We start from the raw sequence: 26,946 nt of genomic DNA on the forward strand, positions 1-26,946 counted from the left end.
ATGCTGGGCTATGTTGTTGCCAGATTGGTTGATTTCAAATCTTCAGGATTTGTGCTAATACACTTCCATTCATTTAAAGTTTATAAACTGTTTTCAAGCAACTGATTCTGTCTGTAGAAAACGGTGTGAAATTCTATGAAATTTAAAGATCTCAACTTACTGCAAACTCTTCCAGTCCATTTCCTCAGTCTGACACCACTTGCAGCACATGCATGAACGTATGCCCCCAATGCAGCACAGATACAGTGATCAATATTCTGACAGTTGCATATGGAATCCTTACACATCTTTAAAACAAGTACAATTAAAACAATCATTTTTTTCATTAATCTTTGGTAAATTCATGTATATTTTGCAAACTGAAATCTAGAGATAACAATGCCAGAACATAATAGGGGGGAGAAATTGGCCTGCTTTGCACCACCCGCTAGCGCCTGCAGGGGGGTGGGGGGGGTGGTAACGGGACGCTAAGGGGTTACCGATCGGGTGTGGCGAACTCAGCAATGCCCGCGAACTACCCTGGCGTTTTTGCACTGGCGCTAATACTTATCGCCTCGCTCTCTTGCGCCCCATAGAGCATGACATCATCCAGTGCACAGCGCCCCGTTACCGCCCCAGAGCGATATCCCGCCCCCTGCAGCAACAACGGCATCTGTAGGAGGTGTTGTTACTGTGGCTGACCACTTGGGGAGCGCTACTTAAAGACAGTGGTGGTGAGGTAGGGCAACATTTATTTATTCTCCCCAGTATTTTTTTTTTGGCGACCGACCAGTGGTGAAGCGGCCGCCCAGTTTTGAGGCCCTGGTCTCATTTAAATTTGCCAGGCAAGCTACTGGGCGCCAATCAGGCTTCCCAATGCAACTCGCCAGATTGAAGCCTCAAGGTTGGGCTGGAATGGCTGCCCGCAAGGTAAGTTGTGAGAGGGGGGGGAATCACAATTATGGAAGGTCCTGGTGCAGATCATTTTTGTGAGCACCCCTGCTCCAGGGCCCAAAATTGGTCAAAGCCAAGACCCGCTCAAATGCTGTCGAAAGGACTGCTGAGGGTCGCTGACAGATCAGGCAGTACTTTGCCAGGAAGATACCTCTAAAAGATGGCAGTACCGCCCAGCGGCAAACTAACGACTTATGCCGTCAATCTGGGCAGCAGCGGGCGGGAGCTCCCAATCTCAGCGGCAAATGCGAACTTCGGCAAAGTGCCGTTGAGGATTGAGTTTGGCCTGGGGCGGAGGGGGCGGTGGGCATGGCGGGGAGACCTAAAAATAAAATTCTTCACAAAAAAAAGTTTAAAAAACACTGGAACATCTTCAGGGGACCCCATACAGATAAATCACTGGAAAAAAAAATTAAGAGAAGTTCACTAACCTTTTTTTGCAGGTCTTCTTATTTACCGTCGGGGTTAGACCTGCCTTCACGCAACGGTCCTTCCCCCTGCTGCCGTCGACTCCCGCCTGGAGGAATCCGCCAACTCAGCGGGCGGGAGGACACTTACGCGACTTGCCCGCCAGCGGCTGTCAGCGGGCAGTTCCCAGCGGTACTCCCCTCCCGCCGACGGCAGACCTGGAGGAATCTGTCACCGAGGGGAGAGCGGCGAGAAAACTCGGCGACAGTCGGCGGTAGTGGGCGGTAAGGCCACCAATTTCGGGCATGACTTCCATTCCATTTTTTCCCACAGTACATCCTGATGAAGTATTCTGGTCGTCTTTTGTACCAGAATAATTACATTTACAGTAACTGTAACATTGTGATGTAACTTACAAAGCAGATCTAATTAGTTTGTAATAGGTTTATAATAAAAGAAAGAAAATAAATATAATAAAAATGAGTTTTTTAGTTTAACTTCCTTGCGTTCTTTAGGAATTTTACAACTATTGCAGCTTTAGCTGGTGGAAAATTAATTTTCAAAATAGTATCCTCAGTTTTTAGTTCAGTAAATTACCTGTCCTTATAGATTCCCTTATATCAGTTCCCGAAATATTTAAGCTGTTTCTGCAAAACCAATAGTAGGAGTCCCAGTTCAATGCCTTTTTTTCTTGACTTGCACAATTCCTTTGTTTATTTAATAACATTCTCATTGAGGTTTAGCAAATATAAGTTTTATATTTGTAACTATATATATTGTATATATCTATGTTATTACTAATCAAATACTTTATTAATCCTGACTAAAAACTTAATAACCATCCCATGAAGCATTTTTGATAATTGTATGACTAGATGGCTTAATAGTGGTCCTAGCTCTAAAAGACCAATAATTGTATTAATGTGAATATTGCCCCTTATACAATGAATGCCTAATTTCTTTTTGCATTTGCATATATCTTCCTGCGTGATTTATGAAAGGATTATCAGACAGATTTTACCTTTAGTTTAATTCATGTGCCTATTAAATGCTCCACAGCTATTAAATATAGACTGTAACTTTTCATTTCACTTTGATTATGAAAGGTTTCCATTTACATATGTTTGCAAAATATTCATACTTACCTCATAGTATTTGATGTAATCTACTGTAGAATGACATTCAGCAAAAACGCTATTGCGATTTATCAGCTCGGAGCAATGTTCTTTTGCATAGTAATCTATAATATAATTTGAAGAAGTGATCGCTTATATTGAACAATGGAATACATTGAATTCAGATATCATCAGCAAGTTAATTTACTACAGATATAGTGAGAATAAATTATCCCCGAGTCCATAATATTTTTGAGAAGATCCACACCGCAGTAGATGGTTTTAAAGGGCCGAAATTCTTCTTTTGACTACAAATGAGAAAAAAAGCATGTTTTCTCTAATGTTATTCAAATGACAATAGCTGTTCTGGAATGTGTTGCTTTCAAACGTTCTTAGTGCAACATCCCCACCGACACCTGGGAGTCCCTGGCCAAAGACCGCCCTAAGTGGAGGAAGTACATCCAGGAGGGCGCTGAGCACCTCGAGTCTCATCGCCGAGTGCATGCAAAAGACAAGCGCAGGCAGTGGAAAGAACATGCGGCAAACCTATCCCACCCTCCCTTACCCTCAACGACTGTCTGTCCCACCTGTGGCAGGGACTGTGGCTCTCGTATTGGACTGTTCGGCCACTTAACGACTCATTCTAAGAGTGGAAGCAAATCTTCCTCGATTCCGAGGGACTGCCTATGATGATGATTAGTGTGAGAAAACAAACAATAAAAACTTAGTAGTCAATCACAATAGAAAAATTCAGTCATCCAACTTCAGAGTGCACCATTGTTGGGAGAAAATATCTGAATGCAAACTGAGCAAAATAATGCTGTTAAGCACAATAATGGAGCAGCTTTAGGCGCTGGTCCTCACCTATGCCAGTCATCGTCATCATCATCATAGGCGGTCCCTCGGAATCGAGGAAGACTTGCTTCCACTCTTAAAATTAGTCCTTAGGTGGCTGAACAGTCCAATACGAGAGCCACAGTCCTAGTCACAGGTGGGACAGATAGTCGTTGAGGTTAAGGGAGGGTGAGACAGATTTGCAGCACGCTCTTTCTGCTGCCTCCGCTTGATTTCTGCATGCTCTCGGCGATGAGACTCGACAAAGTAAAGTAATTCAGCAAAGCATTTTATAAGCTAAATGGACCATTTTGTCTCACTCTTCATGTGCATTTTTAAAAAGTTTTTATCAGCGTTTGGAATACTCAGAGCAGTGCAAAATATGGATCAATTGTCCTTCCAAGGTTAGTTCATTATCATAATTATGCACAGCTTCAGATACAGTTTCAGACATGTGCAGAGAGTGCATCAAAAGGTGGGAATGGAAAATTGCACGTTGGTGAAATTGAAAGCGATGCAAACAGTTAAAGGGAAGGAACAGAATGGGAAAGGCTCAGAAGGCACTTCATCCACTGGCAGGCGAACTTCCCATGTCTCAATGTGAAAAGGGCAAAGACATGTGACAGGCAAAAAATGAAAGAAAAATAAATCCAAGATGCAGGCATAAGTTTGCAGGAAAGCATGGAGCAGCCCAGCACCCGACCTCCAGGTTGATGGGTGTAGAAGTGGAGATGGCACTGCATGAGATGGTTACAAGAACATTACAGCACTCTCGGCCTGCTCTGCTGCATCATCTCAATAGGTCAGCCTTGGAGTATGTCTTGCAAGAACATGGAGTTAAATATCAGGCCACAGCTGGCCGTTACTGTCACTGGATGTGCCTGCCCTTTACTGCATGGTGGCTGCAGGTTACATCAGGCTCTCCAATAACTTGTGTGATTGCTGGCACCATGACATACTGTAAAGTGGGTGCTCATGAGGAAACATTGATCAGGCAGTCACCTATGTTAGGCAATTAGCCCAGTTTCCTTTAGAAATAGCAGCCTCTGCATGCACTAAACAATTTCCAAAGTGCGGTAGGTTCATCTGTCCGCTGTGGATTTTAGCCAATAGACACCTTATGTGCAGCCTGATCTGTTTGGCACACCTTAGTTGATCCTTCCCTTCTTCCAAATACCTTAAATTGGGAATTCCTATTGGGCAATGCATTGGTGCCAGTCATAGCGCAAGGGAGGGGTGGGACAATTGGCACAAAGCCTGATTTAAATCACTGATTAAAGTCCCTGTTTATTCACTAATTAAAGTACCTGTTTATTCATCGATTAAAGTCCCTGTTTATTCACTGAATATGTGCCAAACAGAAAAAAAAAATTGTTAAGAAATGGCTTTAAACGTACAGAATTAATTTATTTACTATACACTTGAAATTAACTACCGCTCACAACTCATTACTGAGCAATCCTGGATGTATATTTCACATGGATGTCATTTGGAACACATGTCCTGTGTGCAGAATAACCTCACCAGCTTTTTATAAAAGAAAACCCTCTCCTGCTAAACATGGGAGTCCCATTTTCAATAAGGAATCAAATGACATGCTAGGCAGCCAGTAACCATAAACTTTTCTGTGTTGCCTCACCCGATCTTCCTCTGATGGCCATTCTGCCACTTTCAGCACTATAGTTGGCACTAAAATATTTCTACCCCAATGGGAAAAGACAACTTAGTGGAAATTAAATAACCCTCAACCATAATCTAATTGAATGATGGAACAGACTTGATGGGCTGAATGGCCCACTCTTGTTCCCATCTTCACAGCTGACTAGTAATAAAACTGTTGAGAATGGGCAACAATGGCCACGAATGGCAATCCATCACTGCTCACACAGAGTCAGATCTGGGACACTTGCATACATTTTGTTGATCTTTTCCTCCTATAAAGGGCTGATTGAGAATAAGCTGTTCTGTTTCATAGTTAGGAAGCATTTGCATGTTAGCAAAGATTAACAAGACATTCTCAGGATTTCAATAGAAATATATAATTCTGTCTCAGTGGAAATTTTTTTCCCAGAATTTGAACCTGTAAATGAAACACTCGTGTCAGCAGAGTGATCTATGTCAATGTGGAAGGGATGTTAGGATAATGGTCTATGACATAACCACATACTCAAAAAACAAAATGGAGCTATTACTGTTACAGTAAAAGATTGGGTCTGAAACAGAGCATTACCTTTTTCTGAACTAATGCAAGTGGGAATTTCCGTTTCAGGAGGGCTGCATTTAGTGTCAGCACGCCACGAGTGAGCAAAATCGACATGCGATTGTTCCACCATTTTCTGCACGGATATGAAGTCATCAGCGGCATTGCCATTAAAGTTGCCACATAAGCCTAGGGAATAAATAATTGCAAAACATCACAAAAATGTAATGATCTGATTTGACCGAGCCATTGTTTTAACTGGGCCACATCATCAAATCATTGTCCAGTTTCTTTGAACAATCTTATAGTATTAAACAATATATGACATTGAGTATTTCATCACACCAATTGTTTTAATATTTGGCATTGCCTCATGTCTACACCATCCCTGTTATAGCCATTGGGCTGGAATTTCAGGTCTTCTCCACTCCGTTTTTCGCCCCGGAGCGACGGCAATGGTGGCAGTGAGATGCTTTGGCCGGGCGGTCAGCCTCCAACACCCTGCAGCGATCCTCGGGTCCAGCTTAGCAGCAGCGCTGAGCTGCCCCAGCCGGATGAGCTGTGCCCGATGTGAAATACCCCTGGTTGTGACACTGGTGCAAGTTTTGATTCTTGTCCAACCCGTACTCTACAAAGCACTGACAGCCTGCAAAATCAGGGCAGTCCAACGATGCCGACAGCAGAGAGGTAGGTAATGGATTCCTATGGTAAGTGTGATTGTTTTTTCTTTTAATTTTTTTTGAGACATGTATTGTGGTGGCATAGACAATGTTTTGGGAATGTTTTTGTGGGGTTTTATTAGGTTCCCCCCACCCAGCCCCCTCCCAGGCATCTCTCTGAGCGCTCCAGGTCCGGCTCTTTAGCTTGGGAGTTTCCCATCCTAATGCCCTAAGAGAGGTGTACAATGCCTCCCTTAGCTCTGCGCCCCCTGATGCAGGGCCCAACTGCCCAAACTTACCTGCTGAGGTGCAAACTATTTCCGGCCGTTGTCGTCCCAAAAACATCAAAGCTGAAAATCCAGCCCATGATCTGATATACAATTGCCTTCAATTTCATTTCTATTATTAGCTCCTTTCTAAAACCATCTCCAAACTCCCTTTCCACTTCAAAGTCCTTGAACCATTGCCATCTCCCAAATTCGTGCCCACCTTTCCATTAATTTAATGTTTGAATAAGACTTCTGTTCCTGCCACAATGCTGAATTGGGCCTAACCAAAGCCACAAGTCACACCCTTTGTGACTGTAGCGCATTTTCCCTCCTTATCTTCCTCAACCTGTTTGCAACCTGTGACATGCTTGACCACACCATCATCCTCCAATGTCTCAGCTCCATTGTCCAACTCAGTGAGATCGCTCTCGATTAGTTCCACTTTTACTTATTCAATCATAGCTACAGCATCACCAGCAATAAATTCATTTCCTGCTCCCGCACTGTTGCCTCCAATGTCACCCAGGGATCTACCGTTGGCCTCCCTCCTCATCCTCATCTACATGCTGCCTCTTGGCAACATCATCCACAGACATGTGGTCAGTTTTACTTCTCCGCCACCTCTCTTGACTCGCTCATGCATCTGTGTTGTCAGACTGCTTGTCCAGAATCCAGTCTTCAAAGCTCATTGTCTGTGGCTAATCCTTATCGGCAATTCTGTACTTGTCCCTGGCCATCGTATCAGACTGCACCAAACTGTTCACAATCTTGGCATCCTCTTTGATCCCGAGTTAAGTTTCCAACCACCTACTTACACCTCCATAACATCTCCCACGCCACGTCTACCTCAACTCATCTGATCCTGAAACCTTCGCCCGTACCATTATGACCTCTAGACTATACTATTCCACTCTCTGTAAACTTCAGCTCATTCTAAACACTGTTTCCCCTATCCTATCCTGGATGATTTAGTCCCACTCACCCATCACCACCTTAAATGGAGCAAGGAAGTCTAAGTTAAGGTTGTCCTGAATAGAGTGCGACATTGATTAATTGCCCAGTAATATATGTTAAGTGTTTCTTGCACATGGGCCATTGCTTGGTGACTGTGTCTGTTAGCAACCAACAGCTTGACTGGCTTTTTTTGATATACTCAGGCAGGGCCACAGACATATAGCCAATGTCCTAAAATGCAGTAGCAGGAGGGTTTCTTTAACTATTTTACATAATACATATGTGACCTGTGGACAAAATAACTCAATTTTTGTCACAACAACTTACTTTGAAACTGCTATCCTTGTGGGGTATACAGTTAATGAGTTTGAATGTTGTCTGCAGCTAAGTAATTATTTATCCATACCTCTTACACTTCCTTTTTTATCTTCCAACAGTGAAATGTAAAGCTGCATAATGGGAGATGTCTGCACTTGCATCGTCAGCCCAGATTGTGTTGCAAATTGAATGAACTGAGAAGATGGTTGAAATATTATTATTCCATCTGTGGAGTAAAACAACTCTAGTTTAATTTAAGATTGAACAATGTTAGTTTTTAATTTAATTTTCTTCAATGTTGTTTTTACCCTGATTTAGAGGAAGTCTAATGTCTTCTCCACCGGAATTAACGTCACCATTGTTATTGAATTCATATGTGATCTATAAAGGAAAAAGATTGGGTTTGCTAGGATTATTCAAACAAGTAATATACAGCACTAAAAAAAGCACAAATTCTTACCTCATCCTGAGTATAAAAAACCCGTTGTAAGCATATCTGTTTCACTGCTTGTTGACATATATGCATCTCAACCTTCACTGACCAGTTTCTTCCCTGTGGGATTTTAAAAAATCAGACTTTAAAACATAAAGCTTAAAATCCTGCCAAACAAGGATGGATATCATAGAGTCTACCACAAATGTAGCAAAAAATATCACATACAAGAACTGCATAGTATGAGCAATCTCCTCTCAAATTATAATATTTCCCATCAAATGTTGTAATGTGTGTTCCTTCTTCTATTTTGCAACTTCTGGAACAGTTACGATGAGAGCACTCCCACAGTCCACTCTTACAGATACTAAAAAAGAAGAGACCAATGTTTTTTGTGAAATATTTAACAACAGATTAAATGAATGTTCCAGCGTGAGCTGAATTTGGAGCTGTTACCATGTCTGGCAGGAAGTCTGTCTTCTCTCTCCAACTTCATAAATGTTTCCGCTGTATTCACAAGGACATTTTGATTTTACGATGCATTTGTTGGTGTGTCTTATGTTATCAAGAACATGGTCTGAAGTAGAATAGAATAAATGTATATGTACATTGATTCATAACCAAAGCAAAGTTCAAGGTTTTCATTTATGATTGCAGCACCGTTAGTGATATTCTTGTTGTGGTACAGTCTCTTGCCAAGAACTGGGATTTTGGTGTTGGGTTTAGGTTGGGATTTCCAGATTTATCTGACAAAGGACATTTCCAGTTACAGAAGGTAAGTTGTTACATAGCTAGGATGGCGATGAGTAATGGACTATTGTAGGCCCCTAGAGCCATGCTTGATTGCCTTCGGGACGCAGAGGAATTTCCCAGAGTTTTTCCTAGATTGGCCACAGGTTGCTTCTCTGGTTATTTGGCTCCCCAGGAGATTGCATGGTTGAGGGCTGGGTAAAGGATGTATGTGGTTCTGCCACCTTTGGATGGACAGACTCAATTGGCCAGATGGCCTGATCTTGTCCATTTCATTTGAAAACTAATTGGGTCCCTTGGTACAGTAAGACAGATTCATGAAGTGAACTTTCTGGCTCAGCAGATGTTTAAATTATCAAACTTCAGAAAACTAGTGTGTAACTGTTAACTCACACGATTAGGTGCTGCGAATCATAGAAACATAGAAACATAGAAAATAGGTGCAGGAGTAGGCCATTCGGCCTTTCTAGCCTGCACCGCCATTCAATGAGTTCATGGCTGAACATGCAACTTCAGTAACCCATTCCTGCTTTCTCACCATACCCCTTGATTCCCCTAGTAGTAAGGACTTCATCTAACTCCTTTTTGAATATATTTAGTGAATTGGCCTCAACAACTTTCTGTGGTAGAGAATTCCACAGGTTCACCACTCTCTGGGTGAAGAAATTCCTCCTCATCTCGGTCCTAAATGGCTTACCCCTTATCCTTAGCCTGTGTCCCCTGGTTCTGGACTTCCCCAACATTGGGAACATTCTTCCTGCATCTAACCTGTCTAACCCCATCAGAATTTTAAACGTTTCTATGAGGTCCCCTCTCATTCTTCTGAACTCCAGTGAATACAAGCCCAGTTGATCCAGTCTTTCTTGATAGGTCAGTCCCGCCATCCCGGGAATCAGTCTGGTGAACCTCAGGGGCACAGGCTGGCCCAACCAATGAAAGAAGGGGGATTCCCATACATGCTTATGGGGATTCCGTACGTACTGGAAACCCCATAAGCATGAATGAGGATCACATTAAAAAAAACAACTATACATATGCAAACATTGCAGCAATGACTGGAGACTAAAGTGTTCTTTTTAATTTTAGTGTAACCAGTTGCATGTCAGTCCTCAGCTGGTAATGTTCACAGGCCGAATTACTGTTCATAAAATAATTGATTTACAATGTGGCAGCTGAGTGTTTCTCGCTGGTCAAGCAGCAAGTTACATTTTCAGCAGCATCCTAGTGCCTTCAGCATAGGAGGGGAGCAAATGAAGGGAGTGTGAAACGTGTGCCTCATATATCCACAAATTATTAATCATGTTAGAACAGGCAATCACTTAGAATCCACTGCTTTGATTTTAAAATAGCAATATTAAATTTGAGTATTTTCCCCTGTAAAATATTGCTCTCGCAGATTGCAGACAATAATCTTCTATTCTCATTCAATCGCTAAATGACTTTCTTGAATGTTTCAAACCATTTACAACGTTGCATTAGTGGACATGCTATACTGCGATACAAGGGCCATTACCGCTATATTATAAATCCCCATTCCTACTGAAAAATTCAGGCCCACAGAACCAGTGGTCGGAGGCTTCCCGCGGGTGGATGCCTCCAACCGGCAAAAAATCTACGAGCCTGCCTGATGGTCCTGGATCCACAGAGACTCAGGTTCCTGGGCCTCTATACGTAGACATGCGTAGAGCCCACGTACCTCAGGGGCACAGGCTGGCCCAACCAATGAAAGAAGGGGGATTCCCATACATGCTTATGGGGATTCTGTACATACTGGAAACCCCATAAGCATGAATGAGGATCACATTAAAAAAAACATTTACATAACAAATAAACAAAAAAAAGTTACATGTTTAAAATTAATTAAAATACAATTTAATTAAACATTTAAAACAAAAATGTAATTATTTTCATAAATAAATGTAAATGTTTTAAAGGGGCTAAGAATAGCCTTAACTTATTTTACAGGTGTTTTAATATGTAAATAATTTAAAAATATATATATATTTTATATTCATTTAAACTGTTACACTGGTAAATTAGGCCTTACGACTGCTTTTACAAGGCATAAGAATTTCACGCGCATTCGCTGGGCAGTAGTTCCTTCCCGCGGATGCCCCTTTCCCGGAGGATCTGACAAGATTGGCAGATCAAAGTTCCAGGTTTTCGAGCACACACTCCGCGTATGAAAACTCAAAATTTGCGCAGCCCTTTTGGTGCGTACACACCACAAGTGCACCCATAGGGGCCACAAAATACAGGCCTATATTTTGCTATAAAAATTTGAGCAAATAAAGTCGGCATTCATACAAATAAATCTACTAGGAAAATGAGAAATTAACTGTTTGATCCTGCAGTGTCCATAACATAGGATTTCATAGGATATATGGCACAGAAAGAGGCCATTCGGCCCAACTTGTCCATGCCGGCATCTATGCTCCACTCGAGCCTTTTCCCATCTTTCCTCATCTAAATCTATCAGCATAACCGTCTATTTCCTTATCCCTCAAATGCTTTTCTAACCTTCCCTTAAATGCATCTATACTATGTGCTTCAACCACTCCCTGTGGTCGCGATTTCCACATTCTCACAACTCTTTGGGTAAAGAGGTTTCTTCTGAATTCCCTATTGGATGTCTTGGTGCCTATTTTAAATTGATGGCCTCTAGTTATGCCCTTCCCCACAAGTGAAAACTTTCTCTCTCGATCCACTCTCAAAACCTTTCATAATTTTAAAGATCTCTATTAGGTAATCCCTCAGCCCTCCTTTTTCAAGAGAAAAGAGACCCAGCCTCTTCATCCTTTCCTGATACCTATACAGATGTGTAATCAGCTGTGGCTCAGTGGGTAGCACATTTGCCTCTGAGTCAGAACGTTGTGGGATCAAGTCCCACTCCAGGAACTTGAGCATATAAATCTAGGCTGACACTCCAGTACAGTGCTGAGGGAGTGCTGCACTGTCGGAGGTGCCGTCTTTCTGACGAGACGCTAAGCCAAGGCCCCCTCTGCTCTCTCAGGTGGATGCAAAAGATCCCATGTCACTATTTTGAAGAAGAACAAGGGAGTTATCCCCGGTGTCCTGACCAATATTTATCCCTCAATCAACATAACAAAAAAGCGGATTATCTGGTCATTATCACATTGCTGTTTGTGCGAGTTTGCTGTGCGCATGTTGGCTGCCGCGTTTCCCACATTACAACAATGACTACACTCCAAAAAGTACTTCATTGGCTGTAAAGCGCTTTGAGACATGTAGTGGTCATGAAAGGCACTATATAAATCCAAATCTTTCTTTTATACCCTCGCATTTATGGTATCATCCTTGTAAATCTTCTCCGCAACCTCCCCAGTGCCTCTATATTCTTTATATAATATGGTGACCAGAGCTGTATGCAGTACTCTATGTGTGGTCTAATCAAGGTTACAGGTTTAGCGTAACTTACCTATTTTTCAATTCTATCCCTCTAGAAATAAATCCTAGTGCTTGATTTGCTTTTATTATGGCCTTGCTAACCATCAGGATTTAAAGCAATTGCATATGTAAATTCGAAAGTTAGATTTCTATTTACTGCTGCCAGCCTGGGTGGTGTGAACTAATTTGCTGTTTCAATGTGAATCCTGGTTGTGATAACCGCAAATAATTTCTGGAACTAGTGCATATGTGTTTGATTCTTTGAAAAGATGAATGGAGTTAGGAATCAGCTTCATGAGCACAGACAAGATCATCAGGAGAGAGGCGTTCCCATTATTATTTTATTAAAATTTCAATGGGGAAGAAAATGGTCTGTGCTCTTTTTTTTAGGCATGAAGCAGCCACAAAGCAAAGCGATCTCATAGTGGGACGGCCTGCATCAATCTACACAGGTGTTGGCCACACTACCAAATTTGTTAAGGTGTCCCAGGCTGATTAACGGCAGCATCTTGCCTCAATTATTCAGATGAGGCACAAAGACCGATTTCCATCAATCCTCGGGACTCTTGTTTCTAGCTCGTATTGTTTCCATAATGCCGGGTCTGGGCCTGAAAATAGGCCTGGACTGATTCCTACCCATTTATTTCTGCTGGGTGACTATCACTCTGACACATCCAGGCCCTGTACATTAAAGAGCAGCCATGCGATGCTTCTGTTATACCTAGTTTTCTTTACCTATGACAGTGATTATACAAATTGCACCTTGATATTGCAAATATTAATGTTTTATCGGAGGCTTTTCTTTAATTCTCCATCGAGTCTCTAATAGAGTGTTCCCCTAATTTTACTTCATCTACAAGACAACAAATGGCATGGTGGTCCTCAAATTTCAGGCATCAAGACTTGGGTCACCAGAGACAAATTGCTGGTGTCAGCCATAATATTGTGCAGAAGTCGAAAAGAAAGTCAAATGCAGTGCCTCACATAGAGGAAAAATAATAAAATGGAAAGTTTCATCTGCTGCACTCTTGTGCCTCCAGACTGACAACCAGAGCAAACTAAAGCCCCACTACTGAGAAAGTTATTGGCAGTCCACCATTTCCCCCACCACACGCCAGCAAAGATGCTTCTTGTCCTCAACCCCTGTGAGATTGAGGCCCTGAACCTTACCCCCATTCCAAGTAAAATTTTGGTTCTCAACACCCCTCACCCCACATAGAGCAACATTTCAACTCTATCCCGCCCCTCCTCCACATCCCCCTCCCTGACTACATTTCTCATCCACAGAATCTCCAACCCCTGTTGGTCCTATTTCTTCTCCATAGCTGGTTGGTTGTTGCATGCCTCATTCCTTCTTTCCTTTACCCCTCCCCCTCCCTGCTCTCCTGACATCCTCCATCCACTCCCCCAACTTGATACCATTATCCCCCATCTTCCAAACCCGCTAGACCTGAAAAATTCAAATTGGTATCGACTACCCATATGCAACGTCATAGGAGGATGGCTTAATATATTAAATGCAACATAATATTGTTACCTTTTGGACATTCACAAGTATTTATACAAACGTCTTTCTGTTGAGGATTTGGATCAGTACATGTTGGAATAATTGCTTGTCCACAATCCATGTAAATCTGATTCTCAGGACAAACAGGCTTTTCTAGAAAGGAAAATACATGTCTTTCACATTTTGAGTTATAATAAGTGCAAATACACAAATATCATTGTTCTGTTTCAGAGTGAAAATATTTAGGAGCTTTAACCTTTAACTATTTATTTGTTTTATTTTCTAGATATGCAGAAAAACATACCACATCTTGAGGTGTCCCTCCAATTCCCTTCATTCTCTTTTGGTGTGCACACACGTGCAAGTTCTGTTAAACTCGGACATTGGGCCTGATGCTTAATTGGAGAAGCACAGACTTCCTTCAGGCACAACTCCAAATAGGAGTTATTATCAACACAGGATGCAAAATGCAGTGAGATGGGATTGATACAGCTCTGATGAAAATAAACACAACAATGAAAATTATATAAACACAGACCTGCTGCAGAGTCTTCAAGCAGTGAAATCTACGAAAACAGAATGTCACTAATTCAACTCAAGTGCTTTATGCATCACTTTTAAAACGTATATTTAGCAAGTGATTCCCAGTTTTCCAAAGGGGAGCATATACATTTAGTCAGGATTTAAAAGCACTTTTATTCATTGTTAGATCCAGGAGGCTGACTGTTTACAGAAACAGCACTGTACAGAGAAGAACTTTAACATTTTCCAATGAAACTTTCAGTGGGTGGTCACAAATCAGAAATAACTACAGTGGTGACAGAAAAGTTGGGGGTAGATTTTTAGCTTGCTGCCGCAATGTAAAAGCGACATTATGGATTGGCCGCCCATGATAGATATTTTGCCCAATTTTCATTTCCATGCTTTCAGCTGAAATGAATGCAGTTTCTGTTGTGTTCCTAACACAGATGAGACTGCACACAGGGAGGTTAGAGTAACAGTGACCTCAGTCCTTATTAAGACACTCCAGAGTCCAGGAACAGGCCTTAGGGGCCGGCTTATATACAGTGCTCCCAAGGGATGCTGGGATCTCTTGGGACTTCAGGGGATGCGCTCCCTGGTGGCGGAACATGGGAGTGCATGCTTTACAGATACACAACATCACCACCCCACAAAGTCAAAGTGAAAACTATTTACAAGGTGAGGCGGTCAGGAGCCTTTCTTTCCCTGGTGGACCGCCTCGGTACAAATATCTGCTCTGGTGTGTTGGCTGTGCCCTCGCTAGGCTGGCGTGTTGTTGGCCCTGCAGGGCTGCTGGGTGAGCCTGACCTTGCTGGGTTATTGGGCGTGATGGGTTTGATTTCCTGGTCCGGGGTGGTGTCGTTGATCCTTTGGGTGTGTGTTGTGGGCTTGAAAAAGGTGGTGTCTGCTGTGGGTTATTCAGGGCAGTCTGAACCGCTGCCTCGTTTGGTCCAGGTGCTTTCTGCAAATTTGTCCATTGTCTAGTTTGACTACAAATACCCTACTCCATTCTTTAGCTACCACCGTGCCCGCGATCGACTTGGGACCATGTCCATAGTTTAGCAAATACACAGGGTCATTCAGATCAATTTCCCATGACACAGTGGCGCGACCATCGTTTACATTTTGTTGCTGCCGCCTGCTCTCTACCTGATCATGCAGATTGGGGTGAACTAGCAAGAGTCTGGTTTAAAGTGTCCTTTTCATGAATAGCTCAGCCGGGGGCACCCCTGTGAGCGAGTGGGGTCTCGTGCGGTAGCTGAGCAGTACTTGGGACAGGCGGGTTTGGAGTGAGCCTTCTGTGACTCGTTTAAGGCACTGTTTGTTTGTATTGCCCGCTCTGCCTGCCCATTGGAGGCTGGTTTAAACGGGGCTGAGTTGACATGTTTGATCCCATTGCGGGTCATGAATTCTTTAAATTCGGCACTGGTGAAACATGGCCCGTTGTCACTGACCAGTATGTCAGGCAGGCCGTGGGTGGCAAACATGGCCCTCAGGCTTTCAATGGTGGCGGTGGCGGTGCTTCCGACATTATTTCACATTCAATCCATTTTGAAAAAGCATCCACCACCACCAGGAACATTTTACCGAGAAATGTGTCCGCTTAGTCGACATGGATCCTCGACCATGGTCTGGAGGGCCAGGACCACAAACTTAGTGGTGCCTCTCTGAGCACGTTGCTCAACTGAGCACACACGCTGCATTGCCGTACACAGGACTCTAAGTCAGAGTCGTTACCGGGCCACCACACGTGGGATCTGACTATCGCTTTCATCATTACTATACCCGGGTGTGTGCTGTGGAGATCCGAGATGAATGTCTCCCTGCCTTTTTTGGGTAGCACTACGCGGTTACTCCACAACAGGCAGTCTGCCTGAATGGACAGCTCGTCCTTTTGCCGCTGGAACGGCTTGATTAGCTCTTGCATTTCAACGGGGATGCTGGCCCAGCTCCCATGCAGCACACAGTTTTTTACTAGGGACAGCAGAGGACCTTGGCTGGTCCAAGTCCTAATCTGGCGGGCCGTGATAGGTGATTTATCATTTTCAAACGCTTCCATGACCATCAACAAGTCTGCGGGCTGCGCCACCATCAACAAGTTTGCAGGCTGTGCCATTTCCACCCCCGTGGTGGGCAATGGTAGCCGACTGAGAGCATCCGCGCAGTTCTCGGTGCCTGGCCTGTGGCAGATGGCATAGTTATATGCCGATAGCGCGAGTGCCCACCTTTGTAAGCGGTCTGAGGCATTAGTATTTATCCCCTTGTTTTCAGCGAACAGGGATATGAGGGGTTTGTGATCGGTTTCCAGCTCAAATTTGAGGCCAAACAGGCACTGATGCATTTTCTTTACCCCAAACACACACGCTAATGCCTCTTTCTCAATCATGCTGTAGGCCCTCTTGGCCTTAGGCAAGCTCCTGGAGGCAAAGGCGACAGGTTGCAACTTCCCTGCAACGTTAGCTTGTTGTAATACACACCCGACTCCATACGACGACGCATCACATGCTAGCACAAGTCTTTTATACGGGTTATACAATACAAGCAGCTTGTTGGAGCATAAAATGTTTCTGGCTTTCTCAAAAGCAATTAATTGTTTTTTTTCCCCATACCCAGTTCTCACCTTTACGCAAGACACATGTCGGGGCTCTAAGAGTGTGCTTAACCCCGGTAGGAAGTTACCAAAATAGTTGGAGTCCCAGGAACGACCGCAGCTCCGTGACATTCTGTGGCCTGGGCGTGATAACCTTTGTCTTGGCATCTGTGGGCCGAATGCCGTCCGCCGCGATCTTTCTCCCCAAAAATTCCACTTCTGTTGCCATGACACATTTCGATCTCTTCAGCCGCAGCCCTACGCGATCCAGTCGCTGGAGGACCTCCTCCAGCTTTGTAGGTGCTCAACGGTGTCCCGACCCATGACCAATACATCGTCCTGAAAAACCACCGTGCATGGTACTGACTTGAGTAGGCTCTCCATGTTTCTCTGGAAGATCGTGCAGCCGACCGAATTCCAAACGGGCATCTGTTGTAGATGAACAATCCCTTGTGCGTGTTGATGCAGGTGAGGCCCTTCGAAGACTCTTCCAGTTCCTGCGTCATGTAGGCCAAAGTCAGGTTGAGCTTGGTGAACATCTTGCCTCCTGCCAGCGTCGCAAATAGGTCGTCTGCCTTAGGTAGCGGGTATTGGTCCCGTTGTGAGAAACGATTAATAGTTACTTTATAATCGCCGCATATCCTGACCGTGCCATCACTTTTGAGTACTGGAACAATCGGGCTGGCTCACTCGCTGAATTCCACTGGGGAGATGATGCCCTCGCGTTGCAGCCTGTCAGCTCGATTTCCACTCTCTCTCTCATCATGTGAGGTACCGCTCGCGCCTTGTGGTGAATGGCTCATGCCTCTGGCACCAAGTGGATCCGCATCTTCGCCCCGGAAAAGTTTCCAATGCCTGGCTCAAAAAGGGAATGAAATTTGTTAAGAACCTAGGTACATGAAGCCTCATCGACGTGATAGTGCTTGGATGTCATCCCAGTTCCAGCGGATTTTGCCCAGCCAGCTCCTTCCAAGCGATGTGGGGCCATCGCCCGGGACAATCTAGAGTGGCAATTCGTGCACCGTGCCCTCATAGGTGACCTTGACCATGGCGCTGCCCAGGACAGTGATGAGCTCGTTGGTGTACGTTCTCAGTTTCGTGTGGATGAGGCTCAGGGCTGGTCTGAGTGCCTTGTTGCACCACAGTCTCTCAAACAACTTTTTACTCATGATGAATTGGCTAACGCCAGTGTCCAGTTCCATGGCTACGGGTAAGCCATTCAATTTTACATTTCGCATTATAGGTGGATATTTCATCGAAAATGTGTGCACCCTGTGTACTTCAGCATCTGCCTCCTCTCTGAGGCTTGAAATTGCTTTGACCCACCATGGACCGATCTTCCTCTGCCACATGCTCGTCTGCAAGCTCGTTGGAGGTGCCCCATTGTTCCGCAGCTCTTGAAAACATACCCTTTGAAGTGGGATGAATAGGCTGAATGGAAGCCTGCACAACGCCAACAAGGTGTGAATTGCCTTGCATTCATCCTTTGTTGGGGACTCTGAGTCATCTGGGTCACCTGAGGCCTGCTGGCAGTTGCAGACTCATGGGTCCTGCCCTGTACATTTCTGCTCGCAAACACAGTTCCAGTTAATTTATGACCATTGCTAGCACTTGTGTGCTGAGAGATTTGTTTGGTGTTATCACTGGTGGAAATAAACGCCTGTGCTATCGCAATGGCCTTACTGAGGGTCGGTGACTCTACAGTCAAAAGTTTTCGTAGGATGGTCTCGTGGCCAATGCCCAGTACAAAAAAGTCTCTGAGCATCTGCTCCAGGTAGCCATCAAACTCACATTGTCCTGCAAGTCGTCTTAGCTCGGTGACGTAGCTCGCCACTTCCTGACCTTCAGATCGCTGGCACGTGTAGAACCGATACCTCGCCATTAGCACACTCTCCCTCGGGTTAAGATGCTTCCGAACCAGTGTACACAGCTCCTCATATGACTTATCTGTGGGTTTCATCCAAGCCAGAAGATTCTTCATGAGGCTGTAGGTCGGTGCCCCGCAGACCGTGAGGAGAACCGCTCTCCTTTTTGCAGCGCTTCCTGCTCCGTCCAGCTCGTTGGCCACAAAGTACTGGTCTAGCCATTCGACATAGGCTTCCCATTCCTCACCCTCCAAGAACTTCTCTAAGATGCTCACAGTTTGCTGCATCTTTGCGTTGGATTCGTATACTCGTCGCCAGTTGTTGTGTTCTTAACACAGATGAGACTGCACACAGGGAGGTTAGAGTAACAGTGACCTCAGTCTTTATTAAGGACACTCCAGAGTCCAGGAACATGCCTTAGGGGCTGGCTTATATACAGTGCTCCCAAGAGATGCTGAGATCCCTTGGGACTTCAGGGAATGCGCTCCCTGGTGGTGGAACATGGGAGTGCATGCTTTACAGATACACAACAGTTTCTATAATGGGCGATCAATTTGCAGTGCCAGTTTTAAGTGCTAGCTATGAAAAAAAAAAGAATTGGATTTATATCGTGCCTTTCATGACCACCGGACGCCTCAAAACCCTTTACAGCCAATGAAATACTTTTGAAGTGTCGTCACTGTTGTAATGTGGGAAACATGGCAGCGAATTAAGCTCCCACAAACAGCAATGTAATAATGAGCAGATAATCTCTTTTTGTTATGTTGATTGAGGGATAAATATTGGCCAGGAGACCAGGGATAACTCCCGTGCTCTTTTTCAAAATAGTGCCATGGGATCTTTTATGTCCACCTAAGAGAGCAGACGGGGCCTCGGTTTAACGTCTCATCCGAAAGACGGTAGTATGAGGAGAGATGGAGTACAGTGGGCCTATATTCCCTGGAGTTTGGAAGAATGAAAGGTGGGGGGCCAAAAATCTCCGACCGTGAAGGTACGGCTACCGCGGAGTTTGGGCGGGAGACTGAAAAAAATCGATGGCCCGCTGCGGTTGGATACTTTTCCCTCCCCGAGCCATATTCAGCTCGGGGAGGATTTCAGCGGTGTTCACTTCCACCGGAAACGGCGCGTTGAAGTCGCAGTAAAGGAAGGTTTCCAGCAGTAAGCTCAGCAGCGTGTGGGCCGCTGGAAAGGGACCACCACAGTAAAATTCATCAAGGAAAAGATAGGACTTTTCCCGGCAGTGCCCCCACGAGGTTTTTGATGCGGTGCTCGAACGCAACACCGCTGGGGCCCTTTGGGAGGTAAAAAGTTTTATTACTTATTGTTTTTATTTCATTTTCCAGCATGCATCCACAGTATTTATCTCTTGATATAGTTTTATTAATTAGTAGTGCTTTTATTTCATTTTCAATGGTCTGCAATATTTATCTCTTGATATAGTTTGATTAATTGTTTTGGCTCCATTCAACCTGCTGAGTGCTGCTCAGGTTTGCACATACCTCTGTACATTTGTACAACTTTCAGGTCTGACTCGGAGTCCTGTGGGCTGCAGAGACCTGCTTGGCAGGGTTCACCCTGAGGAGGAGTGTTAGGAGGGCGATGCCTGGTACACCTGGTCAGAAGCAGAGCGGCACGTAGGAGAAGGCATCGCCGTGCAGACAGGCAGCGGGCAAGGGAGGCAGCAGCCATGATTCGTTCATTCTGTGCCAGACCAGTGTGCCCACTGTCTTCACCGTCCCGAATCAGGATTGCGGTTGGCTGCTTGGGGGCAAGGGATATTCCCTTTGGCTGCTCGCTCCTCTGTGGAACCCCAGAGTAGCGCCAGAGCATGCATACAATGACGCTCATTGTGCCATCATCAAGCAGTGCATAGGCATCCTTAAGCAGAGATTCTGGTGCCTGGACCGCTCTGGTGGCACCTTGCAGTACTCTCCTCAACAGGTCTCCATAATCGTCATGGTCTGTTGCATGCTGCACAACCTGCCCATCATGAGGGGCCAGCCGCTGGAGGTCGAGCTAGCAGTACCACAGGAAGGGGGGGGGCGGCGGGGAGGAGGAGGAGGAGGAGGTGCAGGAAGAGGAGGAAGCTCCCCATCGCTCCAGAGCTAGGAGGCGTCGACCTATCGCCACCCTGGAAGGGCCGGGTGCAGACTGGCCAGCACCCTCCTGGGAGGGTGCGTCCTCACATATATGGAGGTGCCTGACACCTCCCCTGCAACCTCCATCCATGCATTATGTACTGGCGGTCTGCCAGGTCTCCCCACCTCAGGAAATGGTATTCTTTGTCTGTCCTCCACACCGTCCATCAGTGTCTCCAGCTCCATATCAGTGAACCTGTTGGCTCTCCTTGCACCTCTTACACCAGACATCCTTCCAACCTTCTTCCCCCCTCAGGGCCTGGCTGCAAACCCTGGCCTTAGAAACCCTTGCCTGCATGCTGAATTTCTCAGTGGTGATAATGCTCAAATTTATACAGCCACGCTGCTGAAAAATCCACTTTGGAAGGGTTCATTAGCACTGGAACCAATTTGTTCACTGTTGGAACTGAATATGGGGTGGCCCAGCCACTCTAAAATTTCAGCGCTCATGACCACAAAAAGGTGGGGGGGGGCGCGCGGGAACCACCAGCTTTCCAGCGGTACTGAATTTCGGGCCCTTTATCTAATTGAAATGTATACAATTCTTAGAATGCTTTTCAGGGTAGATGCTGTGAGGCTGTTTCCCTTGGCTGGAGAGTCTAGAACTAAAGGTCAGAATAAGGGGTTGGCCATTTAGGACTGAGCTGAGGTGAAATGTCTTCACTTAGTGTGTTGTGTATCTTTGGAATTCTCTCCCCTAGAGAGCATATTCAAGACTGAGTTCGATGGAATTTTGGGCACTAAGCGAATCAAGGGATATGGGGATAGGGTGGAAAGTGGAGTTGATGTATAAGTTCAGCCATGACTGAATGGTACAGCAGGCACGAGGGGCCATATGGCCTACTCCTTCTCCAATTTCTTATATCCTCATAACAGAAATAAGTACTTATCTCAACTGTAGGAATATATCTGTTTATTATTTAATTGCTCCATGTTCTGCACCATCACCATAGCAAATTTATAAATAATTATTACGAGAGCCCAAATCAGGTTAAAGTTGTACAGGTTCAAAATTGAATTGTAATTGCAGTAATATGGTACTCTCTGGAAATTAATAACTTACGAAGGATGGTGCACAACTTCCGCCTTCAGTTACTTTGATAGGACAGGAACCAGATGTAACCGAGTACTCACGAAGCGAGGCTTCATTCACTAGAATAGAGAAAGTGACAATCCATGTTTTTATAATTTGGTTAATACCATGTGTGCTGCAAATCCTTCAGTGAGCTTGGACTGTGTGAATAGAAAAATTTCAAGGTCATGATAGCAAACGACGTGCAGAATTTTTGAAAGTGCTTAACATGCAAAGTCATTTTGCAGCAAAACTCGGCTATTTTCTCATTGGTGCACAAATGACCTCCTTCTGTGCTGTAACCATTCTATGATTCTCTGGGTAACGATGATCCTCCTGAATTCCCTGCTGGATTTATTGCTGACTATCTTATATTTATGGTCCCTACATTGTTAAACGCAATAGAAATATAGATGTTCATTTAAAAATGGAGTGTTTATTCTTACCTTTTATAAATTTCCCTTTCTCTTCGAAGTTTCCACAAAGTCCCCAAACATTTCCGCTGTATCTAGGATGAAGTTTTAGCTTAAAAACAAAACGGATGCAATATTTAAAATATGCGTGTAATCATTTTCATGGTTTGGTAATGTTAAATCTTATGGTAACAGTATCACCCTCAAACCACATCACCAATAACTAATCTAAAATTTTCCACACAAAACATTGTCTGATTAGTAAGTATGAGCTGTTTAGGACAAACCCATAAAATCATATCAAATTGACAGTGCCCATTATTTCACAAGTATTTCTCAGCAACATCACAGAACAGCCATCAAAAAAAATGGAAATGTCTGAGGCTTGCGTTAAGCACTAGGATAACAATATGCCTGTAGACAGCAGAGAAGAAGACCAAGGTAAGGAGACAATGGTTTGAATCAGTAGGCACTGGGCTTCATAGGTGAGTTATAGGATAGAAAATACCGGACAGACGGCAGAGATAACAATAACAACTTGCATTTATATAACACCTTTAACATAGAAAAACAGCCCAAGACACTTCACAGAGCAATAATCCAAAATAAATGAACGCGAAGCAAAGAAGAAGATTTTACGAGGAGTGACCAAAGGTTTAGGAACATGGGAACAGGAGGCCATTTGGCCCCTCGAGCCTGTTCTGTCATTGAATTACATCATGGATGATCTGAACCTCAACTCCATTTACCTGTCTTTGTTCCATATCCTTGGTACCCTTACCTAAATAAAAATCTAGTGATCTCAGTTCTGAACATTTAAATTGATCCACCATCCACAGCATTTGGGGAAGAGAGTTCCATTTCCAGGTATCCTGTGCACTAGCTATTAATGATTTGTGCACATGGATACCTACACCCCTTTGTTTCTCTACAGCTCCTAATCTCTCATGATTAAGAAAATATTCAGATTTGTCTTTCTCGAATCCCAAGTGGGTCACTTCCTCACATTGAGCTCCAACTGCCAAAATTTGCCCACTCACATAATCCATCTGAAACTTCTTGTACCCATCCACATAACTTACTTTGTCTCCTGACTTAGTGTCATCTGCAAATTTGGATATACAAATTTCTATTCCTATACAATAAGGGTATTAAAGGAGGAGAGAGAGATGGAGGAACATTGAAGCTTAGGCAGGAAATTACATTGTGGGACCTAGGTGGCTGCACAGGTCGGAGATGCAAAAAAGACCTGGTTTGGAGGAACAGAGAATTCTAAAGAGGGAGGGGGGAGCAGTTGTAGTGCTAGAGGAGTTAGAGAGATATAGAGGGGCAAGGCCATGAAGGGACTTAAACACGAGGATGGGAATTATCAATTGGAGGTTTTGGGGAACCAGGAGCCAATGTAGGTCAGCGAGAACAGGAGTGATAGGTGAGTGGGACTTGGTGCAGGTTTGGATACGGGCAGTCGAGTTTTGGATGAGCTGGAGTTTATGGCCAGGAGAGCATTGGAACAGTCATGTCTGGTATGTCAATTCATGGTGCCTTTCTTGTAATAAGGTTCCATATGTACGAAATCATGAATGCGAATATCCACAAAAATACATCTACACATCAAATAAATAAAAAATACTTAACATATTTAAAATTATTAAAATGTCATTTAATTAATTATTGAAACAAGAATTTAATCTTTTGAAAAATAAATTTAAATGTTTTAAAGGGCTAAAAATAAATTTACCTTTATTGTGCAGGTTTTTTAATGTATAAATGATTGATAAAAAAATATTTTAATGCTTTTTAAAACTCTTGCACTGGAAAAAGTAGACCTTATGGTTGCTTTTACCAGGCGTAAGAATTTCACAGGCATTCGCTGGGCAGAAGTTGGGCAAATATCCCAACTCTTTGCCTGTGAATGCCCTTTTCCTGGGGATGCATTGGACCTGTCAAGAAAATGCTTGACAGATCACAAGTTCCATTTTTTCCCGCATGTGCATTGCGCGCGAAAACCTGGAACTTACGTGGCCCTTATGGGGGCGGCTTTCATTTAATCTTCATTTAAAATATTTTTATCGTGTTATAATCTAGCATTATTTGAGAAGACAGTTAATGGAGAATATTCTTTATCAAAAGATTATATAAAACAGATTTGATAGTTAAAACGTGTAGTAACTTGCAAAGCAAACAGTTTCTAAAATAGCTATTGTTACTGGTCAAAATAGACGTCAATGTTAATCCCAAGAAGAAAAGCTGCTGGAGGGAAAGGTTCACGCATGACCTTTTCCGTCACTAGAACTCTGTCGAGACAATTTCATCGAATAATCATTGCCTTTTATATAGAGAAATTTAAACACAGATTTAACTATTAATTACTACATCAGGATTGTAGAAGCACCCATTATGCCACTGAAAATTTGTGAGTTGCCCATTGGCATTCCAGCATGAACTCTACATAGCTTTCGAGTCTTTCAGCATCAACTACAGTGAATTTTATGAAGCATATATTCCTGTTGTAGATAAACCGTGTTTTGTCACCAAATATATAAATAAGTGAAATTAAGCTAGACATTATTTCTGAAGTTCTGCACCATTACATCTTGCCTATATATAAAATATTATGTCCTATAATATTATCATTATTTGTGCTCAGATGTAAGAAAAATCAGTTTTCACAACGTAACTTAGATCAGTAAAAGCTGCATGACACTGACTAACAAAGTGTTAATTTCTCTGATGATGCATAGAGCCATTCTTGAGAAACATGATTTCACCTACATGCACAAACTTCTCATCTGGGAAACACATATTACCCTTCCACTAAAGAAAGTTAAATAAATAAGATGTGTTATCATTACTTATTTCATTTGCAGATTGAATAAAAATAAAAAGTAATACAGGTACTGCACTTCAAAGAAATCTCACCGACAATGCGTCTTTACCGTTCCAGATCAAGGATATGGAATGCTTCTTGTTTGAAAACTTGATGTTAATTCCATTGTTATGAATATTGACCACCTTGTCATCATATGGCAAATTTATTCTGTAAAATAATAGTGATATGGGAATTATGTGAGTTTGTGCAACATTTCTTAAAATCTTTTCTTTGATCCATACTGATTTAATACTTTTTTTCTGTGCATGGTATTTTTACTGGACTAATATTCCAGAGAATGTGAGTTCAAATCCCTCCATGGTAATTTGAACATTTAAATTCAGTTTAAATAAAAGTGGCATGGTGCCGTCCTTACCTGGCCTGGTCTACACCACACCGTGGTTGACACTTAACTGCCTGAAATGGCTTAGCAAGCCACACAGTTGTATAAAACCACTGAGCAGCTTCATCATATGGGGGTCAAGTTTCGGCCTGAGTTGCTCCTATTTTTTTGGAGCAACTGGTTTAGAATGGAGTATCTTAGAAATTGCAATTCTCGGCATTTAGTTTGCTCCAGTTCTAGTCAGTTAGAACAATTTCAGTTTGAAACAGATTTTTTTTTTCAAAAGGGGGCATGTCCGGCCACTTACGCCTGTTTTGAAAGTTTAGGCAGTGAAAACTTACTCCAAACTAACTTAGAATGGAGTAAGTGTAGATTTTTGTACGCTCAGAAAAACCTTGCCTACACTTAGAAAATCAGGTATAGGTTACAAATCAGGCGTAGGGAATGGCGGGGGGGGAGGGTTAACAAACATTAAACACTTCACTTTTACAAATAAAGAGTCATCAATAATAAATGATAAATAAACCAATAAATCAATCCAAATAAATTAAAAAATAAAACATTCAAAAAAAATTAAAAATCACTCAACAAATAAAAAATTATTTCTACTCACCTGCAGCACCAGGGAGAAGAGGGGAAGAGAAGAAGATGGGGGGAGAGAAGAAGATGGGGGGAGAGAAGAAGTTGGAGGGGGAGAGAAGAAGATGGGGGGGAGAGAAGAAGATGGGGTGGGGGAGAGAAGATGGGGGGAAGAGAAGAAGATGGGGGGAGAGAAGAAGATGGGGGTGAAGAGAAGAAGATGGGGTGGGGGGAGAGAAGAAGATGGGGAGGGGGGAGAGAAGATGGGGGTGGGAGAGAAGAAGATGGGGGGGGGAGAGAAGAAGATGGGGAGGGGGGAGAGAAGATGGGGAGGGGGGAGAGAAGATGGGGGTGGGAGAGAAGAAGATGGGGGGGGGAAGAGAAGAAGATGGGGCGGGGGGAGAGAAGAAGATGGGGGGAAGAGAAGAAGATGGGGGGGGAAGAGAAGAAGATGGGGCGGGGGGAGAGAAGAAGATGGGGGGGAAGAGAAGAAGATGGGGCGGGGGGAGAGAAGAAAATGGGGGGGACGGAAGAAGATGGGGGGGGAGAGAAGGAGATTGGGGTGGGGGGGGAGAGAAGATGATGATGCCGGGCTGCTGCCGCCGCCGCCGAATCTTCGGGCGGGGCCCACCCCAGCGAGAGGTCGGGCGGGTGGGCCCCCCCACCGAGGTAAGATGCGCAGGCCACTCGGCCGGGGATAGGGGCGACATCCCTTAGGCCTGGGATAGCGTGTCGTCGCCCCAGAGACAGGATGCCAGCAGCTACTG

General features: G+C 43.9%; 1 protein-coding gene across 1 annotated transcript in view; it reads right to left on the reverse strand.

Moving 5' to 3' along the window:
• LOC139278098 (mucin-2-like) overlaps positions 1-26,946 on the reverse strand; it is a 115,841-nt gene that overhangs the window by 66,754 nt on the left and 22,141 nt on the right. The window contains exons 5-17 of the mRNA XM_070896757.1: positions 25,308-25,425; positions 22,422-22,500; positions 21,967-22,055; positions 14,093-14,282; positions 13,819-13,941; positions 8,580-8,700; positions 8,352-8,490; positions 8,151-8,243; positions 7,999-8,071; positions 7,779-7,916; positions 5,521-5,679; positions 2,487-2,581; positions 161-287 (exon numbers count right to left, since the gene is read on the reverse strand). Of these exons, the coding sequence (XP_070752858.1) occupies positions 161-287; positions 2,487-2,581; positions 5,521-5,679; positions 7,779-7,916; positions 7,999-8,071; positions 8,151-8,243; positions 8,352-8,490; positions 8,580-8,700; positions 13,819-13,941; positions 14,093-14,282; positions 21,967-22,055; positions 22,422-22,500; positions 25,308-25,425 (1,544 nt within the window). The remainder of the gene's footprint in view (positions 1-160; positions 288-2,486; positions 2,582-5,520; positions 5,680-7,778; positions 7,917-7,998; positions 8,072-8,150; positions 8,244-8,351; positions 8,491-8,579; positions 8,701-13,818; positions 13,942-14,092; positions 14,283-21,966; positions 22,056-22,421; positions 22,501-25,307; positions 25,426-26,946) is intronic.

This window comes from Pristiophorus japonicus, chromosome 13 (assembly GCF_044704955.1).
Source record: "Pristiophorus japonicus isolate sPriJap1 chromosome 13, sPriJap1.hap1, whole genome shotgun sequence".
Classification (NCBI taxonomy): Eukaryota; Metazoa; Chordata; class Chondrichthyes; family Pristiophoridae; genus Pristiophorus; species Pristiophorus japonicus.